At 40.7% G+C, this 13,947-nt stretch overlaps 1 protein-coding gene across 1 annotated transcript in view; it reads right to left on the bottom strand.

The window, feature by feature from the left end:
• Positions 1 to 2,572: 2,572 nt before the first annotated feature.
• Positions 2,573 to 13,947, bottom strand: part of GPR37 (G protein-coupled receptor 37) — a 13,689-nt gene continuing 2,314 nt past the window's right edge. The window contains exons 2-3 of the mRNA XM_042815842.1: positions 13,563 to 13,935; positions 2,573 to 3,391 (exon numbers count right to left, since the gene is read on the bottom strand). Of these exons, the coding sequence (XP_042671776.1) occupies positions 2,573 to 3,391; positions 13,563 to 13,935 (1,192 nt within the window). The remainder of the gene's footprint in view (positions 3,392 to 13,562; positions 13,936 to 13,947) is intronic.

The following is a 13,947-nucleotide window of genomic DNA, read 5'->3' as shown; positions in this document are numbered from 1 at the left end:
AACCTCTGTTTTTTCTTTTTTTTTCTCCCCAGATTTTTCCCCCCAGTAAGATTCACATATTAAGGAAATATTTTAATGGAGAAGCACTGCAACACTGAGGGATACAGAGTGCTTAACCTGGGAGAGAACGCCAGTAGATATCACACCCACCCACTGCATGCTGGAGAGAAGAAGGCAGGCACCTCATGCCCAAGACTGCTGGGGACTTCTGCTCCGGTGTAGCCTTGCATTAAGCAAAACATCACAATTTAATATTCCAAAGTAATTTCTGTATTTATTTCTGTAGGAAAAAAAGTGCTTCTTCACATTCTACTGTTCTTTTCTGAAGTCCTTGAACCACACTGTGCTGTGACTGAAAAGAAACAACTGAGCGCAAGCAACATGACAGAAACAAAGAGGGAGTTTTATTCCCGTTCTGTACAAATATTGGCACCTAAAAAAGAATAGTACAAATCAAATTGCAGAGATGGGAAAATGTATTTGAGGAGACAGGCACCACAGTGAAGAGATACCAGTTTTACCTTTTCTCTTTGATACATTTCACAGTGTATTGAACTTAACCAGCAAGGTGAAGTCAATGAGAGGTTTAGGAAGAAGGGACTGTTCCCCTGTCCTAAAAAGTGACTGACATTCTTACAAAATTATTTTGACAACTTACATATCACAGCAAGTCCTAAAGAGAATCACTTACTTAAATTTAGGCCTCTGCTCAAACTAAACTGCTTCTGTTAGAGCTTACTTCAAAAATGAGAAACTCAAGTGCATTTTTATTCAGTTTCAGATGCTGCTGCTTTTCATTTGAATTTTCTATACGTTAAAACAGTGATGAAAAAGAGGGAATACTGCTTGCCAAGCAGATACAAAGATTGAACACATTAAATCCAGAATCTACAAAGAAAATAAAAATAGACTCCTTTCCAAAAGTCACAAGTTCCTTAACGTAGTTAGAGGCAGGTTAGCTAGTCAGCTAGTTTAACTAGTTAGTACTAAAATATAAGCTAATTATAACAAATTCTGTTACTTAGCATGTGCCTACATCTCAGCCCAATGCCCAGGGTGTGTATGAGACAACTTGCTAGCCCAGAGCAGTCTGCTTACTTCAGCCAAGAACTGGCGTTAAACAAACTATGCTGGTATGGATGGGCTCCTTCCTGTCTCCAATCCAGCTTGCTCCTAACAACCTCAGATTTTACTATACCACAATGTTGCTTGCAGTGTTGACATATCCCCATTTTAATAAGTCTGTGGACAGCAAGATACCATCACAAAACATTCTGTGGATCTCAAGAACAGCTTCAGCACTGTGAGCTGCTGGTGAATGGCAGTCTCTGTGAGAGCAGCATGATTTATAACCTGTATACACAGCCCCCGCAATTAATATTCATGCTGCATATACCAGAATAAATAGGAGATGCCACTCTGATCCAAAGCCCTCGGAAATGTTTGGAAAGCTTTCCACTGACTGCAATGGGTTCTGGGTCAAGCCCCAAATGTCCAAGTGTGTTTGTATCTCTTTTTTTCTTTTTCTTTCTTTTTTTTTTTTTTTTTTTTTTTTAAGAAGAAATCCACTCTCCACATTTTTCAGTCCCTCACATTTATTGTCAGCAAACCCCTGGCAAAAGAATGCCTTCCTTCTGCAGCAGGACTCACTGCAACCATCAGAAGGTATATACACAGGGACGGAGGACACAACCTCAATGTAAAACCAGTAACAAATCAGAAAGAAATTTGATTTTGAAGCCATACAAGACAAAATTTAGCAAGAAAGGAGATCTTCCTTCTCATGAAGTACAAAATAGCTCAGGTTTTATATACTTTCAGGTCAAGAAGGAAAGTTTCGGTGAGGCACACTGGATCTTTATAATATGTGTTAAAAATCCATTCATGTAAATCTAATGCCATTATAACCATCTTCCTTAAACACTCTAATTGTAGCCTCCGAGCACAAGCACATGAATGGCAAATTAAATAAGACCATTTAAATTATTTTATGCAAAGTAAAGATTTCGTACTTATTAAAGGAAGTTAATACTAGAGGTGATCCTTGTTGAATGTAGATTGACAAGGAAGTTAAGAATAAAACCTCATTTATTTTTATGCTGCTTTATAAGTTTTTTTAAAGTCCAAGTTCTCTCACAACAGTGTACAGTAATTGGATTAAAACCACCTTCAAATACTCTCCACCACATCTTTTACATTAAACATCCTGCAAAACCCACAATGTCTATATAATCATTTTACAGTGATTATCAAAACAATCACAAAATTAAATAAAAGTGGACAGACACAGATCCTTCTCCCCAAATAATGAAATCCTAGCACCATACAAAATATCATGATTTAAAAATGAGTATTAAGCTATCCTTCTCTCCGTTTCTTTCATTTTAATAACCAGACAAATTATGTTGCAGAGCATGACTGTTAGTATGCAGATTGATTTCCAGAGTACTTTTCAGTAATCTTTTTTTTTTTTCTTATAGTTTTCTTCCAGATAGAAAAATATGAAGTTTCGGGGAAGAAAAGAAAGAAGAAAGAAAGAAAAAAGATACAAAAAATGAAGTCCTAATGTCGATTAACAGTGAGTCCCCACAGAGGCAAAAGTAGACATTTCGCGGCGGATGGTGCTGAAAGGGGAGAGCTCCAGCTCTGTGGTGTATTCATTGTCGTTGTCATCGCTTGTCACCGTTGAAGATTTCTGGATGCATTCATCACAGCAGCAACAGCAACACTCCATAAAGGCCCGGCTAAAAGGTTTACAGAGACAGAAAAGGAGGACTGGTGTAACACAGGATTTAAAGAACAAGAGAAACTGGCTAATGAGATGGAGGAGATCCATAGTCTGCCGAGAGACCCCTGTGGCCATGTAGGCAGTCACGATGTTGCAGATGTTTTCAGGAATTATGCAAAACCCATATAAAATGGTCAAAGCCACCACTGTGCAGTTCATCTGACTTTCCAGCTGAATTTGTCGCTTGTTCCCTCTAGTGCAAGCCTTTTCCGCCCTCCTGATTTTCCTTGCTGTTACCAGGGAGCAGGTAATAGTGAAAAGAGTCGGCAAACAAAAATAGCAGCCAAAGTACCACCAGAGTCTTGCCCCATCGTACGTAAGAGCCAGCACATAGATGGTGTCAGGCAGTGCGGTGGAAATCTTCACCACGCAGCGCTCCCCGGGCGGGCTGCCGCTGTACTCGGGGTCCTCCTTGGTCAGCTGGCGCAGCACCACCTCCGGCAGTGCCAGCAGCAGGGCCCCCACCCAAATGACGGCCAGCTTGGCTGTCGTCGAGGTGCAGTTCTCAATCATCTCATAATACATCTGCACGTTGGTGGCAGCGCGGAACCGGTCGATGCAGAGCGCGCAAAGCGTGAACGTGGTGACTCCGAGGGAGGCCACCTGCAAAGGAGAAAAGGCAAAGGGCAGTTAATACAGGAGCTGTCTGAGAAAAGAACAAAAAGGACTGCTACAAGGCTACAGTCCATTACGCCTCGGAGAGAGGAAAAACTTCGTCTCTTTCAAAATCCACCTGGTCCACTAACAATGGCAGTCTTTCTGAAGACGGAAGATGAAGTCCTGAATTTGCTCAGGCAGGGGAGAAAATTGAGGATATTTTACCATTGAAGGAAGCGTATACTCTTTCACAGTAAAAGAGAGCCCAATATGCAATGTGAAGCACCAATTAAATCTAGTTCTTTGACTGACAAAGACAAAGCGAAACCTAGTTTTGGGGTATTGATGTAGAAAACAGTTGAGCACCATCAAAACAAGCATCACAGGTAGAACTTCAAATTTAGCTTCCAGCACTTGCTGAGCTACCATCCTACATGCTTTTCAAAGAGTACATCCTTCTGCTGTGCTGTCTACAGACAATTATTTCAGCTTTGTATTATGCTGTCTTGGAGGTCCGTGCCAGCACTCACACAGCTCTGAGTGACATGAACATTGGGGAACTCACCAATGCTAAAAAACCCTTCCTTCCCTCATTTTCCTGAGGAGTAGTTTTCTGAGAGATCAGTTCCACCACAAGGACTGGAATTGAAGACAAAAAGAAAAAGGTGGGAGAGTCCTAGTTCAGCAGAACTTCAGTTATACCCCATAACATGTTCAACACCTTAAAAATCTTCAAAATTTAGGAACACTGTGGATTTAGCATCCACTGAATGGAGTTGTGGACTTGGGCTCTTCAGTGAAATTTTGATGGGATGTGGGCTTATGAAAACATTCTGGGCTCCAAGTGCAAAAAGACTACATTGAAATCTTCAGACTCCCAAAGACTGTGCAGAAGAAAAAAAAAAAGACAAAAAAAGACTTCACTATAATAGTTAAGCTTTAATAATCTATCTTCAATATTTAATATAGAAAAATGCCTCAGGAAAAACTAGGCATAATTTCATAGGAGACATCCTGTACAACAATATACTGCAAACCTGGAGAAATGGCACAAGTTTCATTTTGTATATTATTTAAAGATGAATTGGACAGACCTCTCAATTATATAAGGAGCAAGTAGAGAGTAGTGAGTATGCTCTAGCTTTAGTAACCATAATTCTATGTATAAATAGAAATTTGTACTATCATGAAATATAATTTCCTATCATTTTATCCTGTTTATAATTAAATTTCCTGAAAACAAATTTGGAAGAAAACTATATACATTTTGTCCTAATCCTGTTTTGAATAAATTCAGCTTCAGTTCAAATTCAAAGCAGATCTCCCATTAACTTCAATCAGAGAAGGACTAGGTGCTCTGTTGCATTCTAATTCATTTATTTTCTTGGGTCTGTGTGCTTCTGTGATGCTGGAAATGTGATGAAGCAAAAGAAAAGAAACTGTTAAAATAATATTCCTAATAAATTTAAAGAATGCTTACTTCTATCATGAATAAGCCACATGTCCGTGCAATTAACTGGGAAATGTAGGCTAATATTAAGCTGTTCACCACAATTTCTGCTTACTGTATAATGACATATTTAAGTTGGTATGTTTCAAAAATACGACTTCCACCACGGCTTTGAATCATTCCTGTTTATGCATCTCTTGCAAAAAGTTCTGCAAATAGTAGAATTACGCACAATTTATATGAATGCAGTGTTAATTCCTAAAATTTTAATATTTCTAAAATTGAGTATCAGTGAAAAATAGTAGGAACTTGGGATCTGAACTGCCAAGCATTGCCTTAATTGCCTAATTCTTTGAAGGAGCTTCCTAGAAAATGGAACAAAGATATGATATCTTATTAACTAACCTTCAATGGCAGGAATAATTGATAGTGACTAAACAGTACCGTAAATATTTTTAATGGGCAAGTCTATTGATATAGGGAGTTAAACTGTTGGACAGTGTTCAAAGAAAGCTTGATAAATAGCAGCAAAAAATAAAAACAGCTTTAGAGAAAATTCAGAGCTATGGGGAAATCTTTAGGAACAGAGCTAACATTAGCTAATGAAAGATGATTTCCACATATCACTTCTGAGAGTCGCATTTCCAAATCCGAGACTATTGACTATGTTTGAAAAACATTTGGGTGTGTGTCAAGTCTTGGATTTCCTTAGAGTGACAGAACCTTTCGCCACTATGTCCAGCCCAAATAACAGAAGGGTCTGGGACCAAGCTCTCAACAATTATGGGAGACAGGGAAATATTTGAGACTCAGAAATGAAGAGAGATTAAAATAAATCTTCAGAACAGAAGAAAATCTGCACTTCTGTACATTAATATTTTCCTTCTCTGCTCTTGTTTTAATGCAGCAATGTGAGCATCTCCCCCCACTTCCTAACACACACACTTTTATTGTTTCAGGAAACCATTACAAACGGGCAGTTATACAGTAGCTAAGACATTAAACTCTGCAGCTGTTAGGCTGGCCTAATGAAAGAAGACATGTCTACCATGAACAAACATAACCTACGGGGCTCCTGTCACATTAATTGACCAGAAACTTGGAGGCTTAAAACAGTGAAATAGAGCAAGAGAAAACAACTAAGAACAGTAAAAATCAGCTTTGAAAATTCTCCCATGGATTCACTGATCAAACAAAACAATAATAAAAAAAAAAAACAGTGCATCCCTGGAATAGGCAATGTTTTCCTGTTTTCTGCAGATTAATGGAGTTAGAGATGACATGGGAAAGCATACTAAAAACAGCCAAACAAAAAAACACTCCCAAGCAGATGAACAGGGATTCACTCCAGCTGATTTGTTGAAAGGCAATGCAGCAATGTAAGGGGGCTCTAATTACCTACCCCCCTTCATTCTCTCTGTAATGCAGAGTATGAATAATAGCCAGCAAAATCAATGCTGCTGCTCTCCACCTATGTGGGCAAGAACTGGAGCACACATTCTGCATGTTCATACAGTTTCAGTTTATGGGTGTTTCTTCATAGCAGTCATATACCAAAAATTAGGTTTAAGCTGAAAATGTGAAAGAAGCCACAGAAGTCTCCCTTCTTTATCTGTTACTTCATCCTGAAATAATCACAGAATAATGGTGATGAGGACAAATCAAAAGGACAAAATAACAAATCCTGAAACAGTGTAAAGCTGTATGGTGTTTAATGGTGCTCTTCTTGTTGTAACAGATGAGTGTCTGATACACCCATCTGTGTACTGATACACCCATTTGTGTACTGATACATTCAGTTGTAGCCTTAATTCCAACAACCTGGCAAGAAATGAAGCAAGGCAAGGTTGAGTAAGGCTCAGTAGCTTTAGATAGTCACTTAGTTGTCTGATTTATTTCCATGCAGTCCCTACGAAGATTCTCCTTCAGCCTCTCAACATTTGGGGTGACATCAGTTTACATTCTTCTCTCACTAGATGGTATCAAAAACGTCCCCAGATATCTAACTGTGAATCTGCTCTTAGAAGGTGGGTGGGAAATAACCTCAACTGAGCTGAGCAGAGGACAGCTATGTAAGGGAATACCAGCCACGGCACACACACAAAAGAAGGCATTGCTGTTGCAAGAGTCTCTTAGTATTCTGGTTCCTTTGACACTACTGACAGGGATGCTACTGGGCACAGCAGTGCTCCTTTGAGACACTGCATAAACCTTCAGTCATTAGCTCATCAGCTGTTAGTCAACTGTGTCAAAGCTCATTTGGGGAACTGAGGCCACAGAGAGCAACAGTAAACTCGTGAAATGCTCAGCATAATTGCATCAGTTCCCTCCGTCCCTTCCAATGTTTCCCTTTCATGATCTTTAACAGTTTAACAAAATGTTCCCAGGCCTTCCCTGGCCTGTCCTAGTTCTTCTCCTGGCTGTGGTGCCACAGCGTTTGGTCCCAGGAACAAAGCCTTGGTTGCTCAGGGGAGCAGAAAGAGTTTTGTATGGTGAGCAATCTCTCCCTAAAACCTGTTTGACAACAAGATAAAGGTAACAAAAACAAGATCAGAAAAGATGACTTGAGCGAAAAAGTTGAAGAAGAATCAATTCTATGAGTTAATTAAAAAAAAAAAAAGTCACTCAGTCTAGCAGGGCGAAGCACGATGATGTGGTGCATGCCTTCTGATGGAGAACTGGGTGGAAACAGTGTAGGCTGAGTTTTATGGAGCCACACAGTTATAGACAGATAGACAATAGTTATAGACAGATAACAGGGAGTTAGGAGAAATGGCTGCTTTTACCAGCCGAAGCTGGATTTTCTTTGTTACAAGGCAGAATGAGTACCCAAACATTTCCCCATCAGAAATACAGAAGCTAAACTACAGAAAAATTTGACAACCATGACTAGCTCAGCTGTTTCTCAGCTCTCAGTGATACTCCCTAAACTCAACCCATTCCTGTTATGTCACAAACGTTAGAGTATGTTAATGCAGTACATCAATTTAGTACTGGTGGTGGCAATGGTGATGAGGAGACGGTTGGACTGGATGATCTTATAGGTCGTTTCCAACCTTGTGATTCTTGTGATCATGGTGACTTTTGGAAAGTCATCAGTTTTGCCAAAGATAAATAAACAAAGTTAGCACTGACAATGTTTTTCTTGTACTACTCTATACTTGCATTAGACAGTCCAATACCAAAAGTGGACAAATACAACATAAGCAAGAATCTGGAAACTACTATCATGGAGATGTTCCAGACACATGGAGAAATGGGTACAATACAGCTGTTTCCTTTCCAGTACTTTTAATATTCTTATCAGAAAGATATAAAGCACATATGCTTTCTGTGTTTCCCACCCTTCTAAATATCCTAAGAGCAGTACTCAGAATTAACTACCATGAGTAGTTCTTGAATTCTGTTGGAAATAAAAGCCAACCAGATTGTCAGGGCACTGGAAATAGCTATTAGACTATACCATATGCTGATGCAGAGGGCTGGGAAAAAAATAAAAAATAAAAATCACAAAACACATTTTTTTTCCATTTTTCTATTTGAAATCTACCCTGCACCATACAAGTAAATTAAATTTACTTTTTATTATTACTATTTTAAGAAAGAAAAGAACACTGTTCTCCACTGAGGATCACATTTTCATCGCTCTACACAAGGGACATCTGTGCTAACTCCTAATATTAACAACATGGAGCTACTGCTAAAAACCTGCCTCTTCCTTGCAGGAAAAATCTGGTTGTATGGAGAAATGACAGCCCTATGCTCATCCTACAGTCAGTGGTGCTGGGATGGCAGATGCTGTTTTTTTTTTTTTCTCTCCACACATATGTAACTTAAATATTACTGACCTAATTTAAAACCTGGTCTGACACAAATTTGTTTCCATGCTGAAATGCCACATGCAAAATTTAAAACAAAAGCAAAATTTTATGGACAATTTATGACTCCCTGAGGACAAGGTTTGTAGAGGAGAAAAAGGTTGACAGAATAGCAGCTATCACCGTGCTGCTAATGCCTAAGGGGCACAGATATACTAGCACTTCTGTCTTAAAAAAATATTTATTGTATGATAAGTGCTGAAGGTATTCTGCTCAGTAAAAGACACATATGCAGCTATCGCCCTGGAAAACCTTCAGTATGAAGCTTTGAAACTGCAAATTTCTATGTGGATCTTCATCTGCAGAAGTCCAGAGGACTTTCCGGAGGCTTAAGAGACTGACTCCAAGTAAGTAAAAGAAGAGATATAAAGATACAGAACAAATGGCTCAGACCAGACAGATTAATACATAACTTCTAAAAACTCCCATTACAATTTGGAAACTTAAAACAAGGATGTCTTCTGACAGCTTTGAAACAGGCAAATAATGGCCTTCTCCTTTGTGCTGTTCATTCACCTCTAGCAAATAAAAGAGAAATGGGAAAAAGCCTTACCTCAAAATTGCCCTCAAAGGGTCAGCTCCAAGAAAGGGAAAAAAAAAAAAAAAAAGAGTAATTCATATTCCAGATCAAATCAATCCTCAAACTTTAAACTTTCAACTCAGAATACTAATAGTGATAGCTTTTCTGGAATGGAAGTTACCCACCAGAAACCAGACAATTCCACAAATTAATCACCAGAACTGCACTAGGACATAAAATAGCCTCTGCAAACCTTTATTCCAGACTCTCCCCTTATCCTAAATCCCTACACCTCTGTAAGTAGTTTGTCTCAGTCTGACAACATAGAGTGTGATGTCTGCTTCCAACTACTGCCCTCCAATTCACCAAGTTCCTCGCATAACCTCTGGATCAGAATGCGCACCATTTCAGAAAGCTTCTTTTTAAAGCCTGAAAGACAGTTTCTAGTCCTGGTTGACACAATCCATTTGTCATCTTGGCAAGCTGCTTTGGGCTTTAGGAAACTTACTTAACCTCTTCACTATCGGCTTCCAGGATTAAAGTAAAAAATAAAAATGCTGCTTTACAGGATTGTTACACTGAATAGATGTGAAACGCATAGAAGCACAGTAAAACTATCAATTTTGTTTACATCCACACTTGAGGCTTAATTCAGAGTCAAGAAAAACATAAAGCATTAATCTGTATTAGGTAAAAAGAAACTATATTCCATACTCCTATTTTTTTTCTACTTCTGTTGCTGAAATGACTAGATATGCTTAAACAAGGACCAGCAGAGGGTTGCAGATTGGCAGATCTTCTGGAAAGGGAATTAGCCAAAGTTGTTGCTTTTGTATCATTGCTGATCCTGAGTAACAGCGATCAAAGCATACAGAAGACAACTTACAGATGAACACTGTGCTGGAAAACACTTCACAAAGCTTCTATCTATTTAGACTATATATAACTAGTTAGTTAGACTATTATAACTAGTTAGATTTCTAACTACCTGCAGAGAAGTCACAAAACGTGAAGAACTGCGTAGAGAACTAAAATAGTAAAGGAAAAGCACATCTCCACACATCCTTATGAGTAGAGTAGTTGCCACAGTTTAGAATCATTGAATCATTAAAATCAGAAAAAAATCACTAAGATCAAGTAGTCCAATCATCAGCCCATTACCACAATGCTCACTAAAACATGTCCATCAGTGCCTTTTCTTGGACACCTCCAGAGACAGTGACTCAAACACCTCCTGGGCAGTCTCTGCAAACAATTCACCACTCTTTCAGAGAATAATTTTTTCCTAATACCCAACCTGAAACTCCCTGGCACAACTTGAGGCCATTACTTCTCATCCTATCCACAGTCACATGGGAGAAGAGGCTGACCCCCAACTCACCACAACCTCCTTTCAAGTACTTGTAGAGAGCAATAAGGTCTCCTCCAGACTTAAGAATCCCACAATACTTGTTTTCCTGATCCTTCACTAGCTTTGCTGTCCTTCTTTGGACACCCATTTTTTCTACCTTTCTTCTCAATCAGTGCTTTCAAATTTACTCTACAAGAACAGTGTCAGCACCAAAGCCTAGTAAAGTTCTTGGTGGAGATAATTTCATCAACTTCAACCATCTTCACCAACTAAAGATGATGCACTGAAGAACTGTCTCACTCAAGTTCCTCCTTGGTCATGTGTACATTATTCCTTATGCAACTAGAGCCAGGACATAGTCTTAAAGAATAGTTACAAGTGACTACACTGCGATAAAATATCATAGAATCATAGAACGGCTTGGGTTGAAAGGGATCTCAAGGATCATCAAGCTCCAACGCCCCTGACACATGCGGGGCCACCCCCTCCACATTTAATACTAGACCAGGCTGCCCAGGATTCCATCCAACCTGGCCTTGAGCACCTTCAGGGATGGGGCATCCACAACCTCTCTGGAGTTAAATCACGCAGCTTAAATGTATTTGGTCACAGAAATTCTTCAGTAAGCATGAGAAAACTGCCTACAAAATTAAATGCTTTGAAGATTTCCACTACTAGAAGCTCAACATTTGCCTATTCAAATGTACAAGGTATTGTAAAACATTTTCCCCAGACTTTGTACATATATGTTATCACTGGCAACAGATGTTTTGTTGAAATTCTGTACAATATCCATTGAACAGCACAAATAAAAGAACAATTGGCCACAGGAGGCTAAACACTCAAGAAGAATACTCAAGGTTCCTCATTTAATTGAAACTTCTGAGCATAATTCAAAGCAGGCTTGAGTTATGTTAAAATGAAATGATCACCACACCATTTCCTCTAGAAAAATCAGCTGTCCCCCATTGCCCAGATCTGTGCAGTTGTGAGAGTACAGGCTAGTACAAGAGGGTTCAGCTCAACAAGGCTCCTTGGTGTTTGAAAGGGAGATGGTGTGTCTGGATCTACAGCTCTGGGCGAGACATGTGGGTACCTAAGCGTATGAGGAGAGCTGATATACAAAAAAAGAGGTGCAGAAAATGAATAGAGATACTAAAAAGAACAAAACATTGGGTTAACTTAGAAGAAAAAACACTGAAAACAGCTTAAAATGTGTCCATCTCCAGGACAATACTAGTAGTATTCAACAAGGGTCTGGAAAGTTCCTCTGAAAGCAACTGTCTACAACTTCCTTCTCAAGAAACTGATTCCCCTCCCGTTGCACAGAACAGCATGAGCCTGACCATGTGTGTTACACTGGGGAAGGCAGTGTCTGCCATCTGGTTGTATGATGGCACAGCTTGTGGAGCCGTGGCTGCTCAGGGGACAGATCTGCTCCACATTTACAGTGTTCTCAGAGGTGTCAGCATTGATGGTAATGCCCCTGAGTTTGGAACTACACTGAGAAAGTGGCAGACGTTGGCTCTAATTCCCAGCTCTGTCTCCACAGGGTCAAATCATAGCATCATAGAAATGTTTTCATTGGAAAGGACCTTTAAAGGTCATCTAGTCCAACTCTCCTGCAATGAGAAGTGTTTTCTTCTATTTACTGCTCCCAGGGTGACGAATATACTTTACATTTGTATTGCACTTAACGACTAACAAACAAAACATATACAATTCTGGGAGTGATGTGGTATATCAAGGCTCTTATCTGCTTGGTTGTGTGGCTCAGATACAAATTAATTAAAATTCTTCTGGAAAGAGGAGAATAGCTGCACTTTTAGACCCCAGTAATGACCAAGCCTCAGACAGGCACCATTGCGCTGTCCATCATCAGTGGATGGCTGACAGTTCTTGAATAAAAGTTCAGCTGTGGGCATCTGAGGAACTTAAAAGTGAAAACTAAGATGTCATTAGAGAATAAAGAGGAGTTAGCAGCTGCCCGATGCCTTCAGCATTACAGCTATATTTGACAGCTACATTTCAGCTCAGGTAATTCAGAAGGGTCGGGGGAGAGGAAGGGAAGTGCTGAAATACTAAACTTAGACTGCTACTTTAAATAAAGTGGTTAGACTTGAACTGAAGCAGGAACTACTCGTCCACTGGATAACATGGGAGCCCAAGAACTGAATCCAGAGCACTCAGAAGCTCCTGCCCAAAGCTCCTATCAGAATTCTCAACAAATACGTATTTCTTCCTTCACTTCTTCCCAAACACAGGTCAATGGACTGTACTTTCCAGATCACGGCAGAGATGCACCACCAGCCTCAGTTCCTCTGAGTACAGCACAGCTCCACTCTTTGTCCAGTACTGCAAGTAACAGAGTGCATCACACAGAATAGAAGTGATAGCAGCATAGCAGCTGCACACTCTTCCTGAAGACTTTCTTAAAACTATCAGTTGGCAGCTGTACCAACATACTGTGGAGACTGACATTCTCTTTATTAATGACAAGGTTATTTTTTTTCTTCCCTTTCTCACACCCACTAATATCACATTTGTAGTACAAGCAACAGTTACTTCCTTAGCTTCCAGTTAGAGAATAATGCTGAGCAGAAGGATTTGGGCAAAGAGCAGAGGCAGCCAGCATTCCGAGCTCCCATCCCACCTCAACCCTCAGCTCCAGCACACGAATCCAACCCTCCTCCAACCTATCCCAAGTCCCTCTCTGAATCACTTCGCTTTAAGAAAAAAAAAAAAAAAAAAAAAAAAAAAAAGACTAAAACTTGAAATCAAACGTTGCGAGCACTCCTCGCCTTTTCAGCACCACGAGGAGCGATAAAAGTTGGCAGAACTCGCACGAGGGGATGCGCTCAGCCGGAGGTACAGGGATCCCGGCGCTACCTCCCGGCTGACCGCGGGAGCCCACCCGGTGCACGGGACCCCGCGCTACGACACGAGGGTTGCCCGGGGTCCGCTCCCCCCGCCGTTACCTCGATGTAAGGGACGATTTTGCAGGAGAAGTCCTCTAGGAGCCACTTCTTGGTAAGCTCCTGGAAGATGACCAGCGGCAGGCAGAAGAAGACGATGAGGAAGTCCCAGAAGGCCAGGTTGGCCAGCAGGGAGTTGGAGATGCTCCGCATGTAGTAGTTGTGGCAAACGATGCACATCACTGCCATGTTGCCCATGATGCCGATGCCGAAGATCACCACGGAGAGGCACATAACGGCGTAGGCACCGTACGACTCCTCGGTCAGCGGATAGAAGGGGTTCCGGAGCCGGGCTCGGCGCCCCGTACCGTTGCCGCGGCCCCCGGCGGCGCTCTCGCCGCGGGCAGAGCCGTTCAGCGGCAGCCACCGGGGGCCGCTCCCCGCCGCC

Source organism: Centrocercus urophasianus, unplaced genomic scaffold, assembly GCF_019232065.1.
Source record: "Centrocercus urophasianus isolate 14NV4802_14NV808 unplaced genomic scaffold, USGS_Curo_1.0 seq_15, whole genome shotgun sequence".
In the NCBI taxonomy this organism is placed as follows: Eukaryota; Metazoa; Chordata; class Aves; order Galliformes; family Phasianidae; genus Centrocercus; species Centrocercus urophasianus.
The sequence above is the reverse complement of the archived record's forward strand: the minus strand, read 5'-3'. Positions and strand labels throughout refer to the sequence as shown.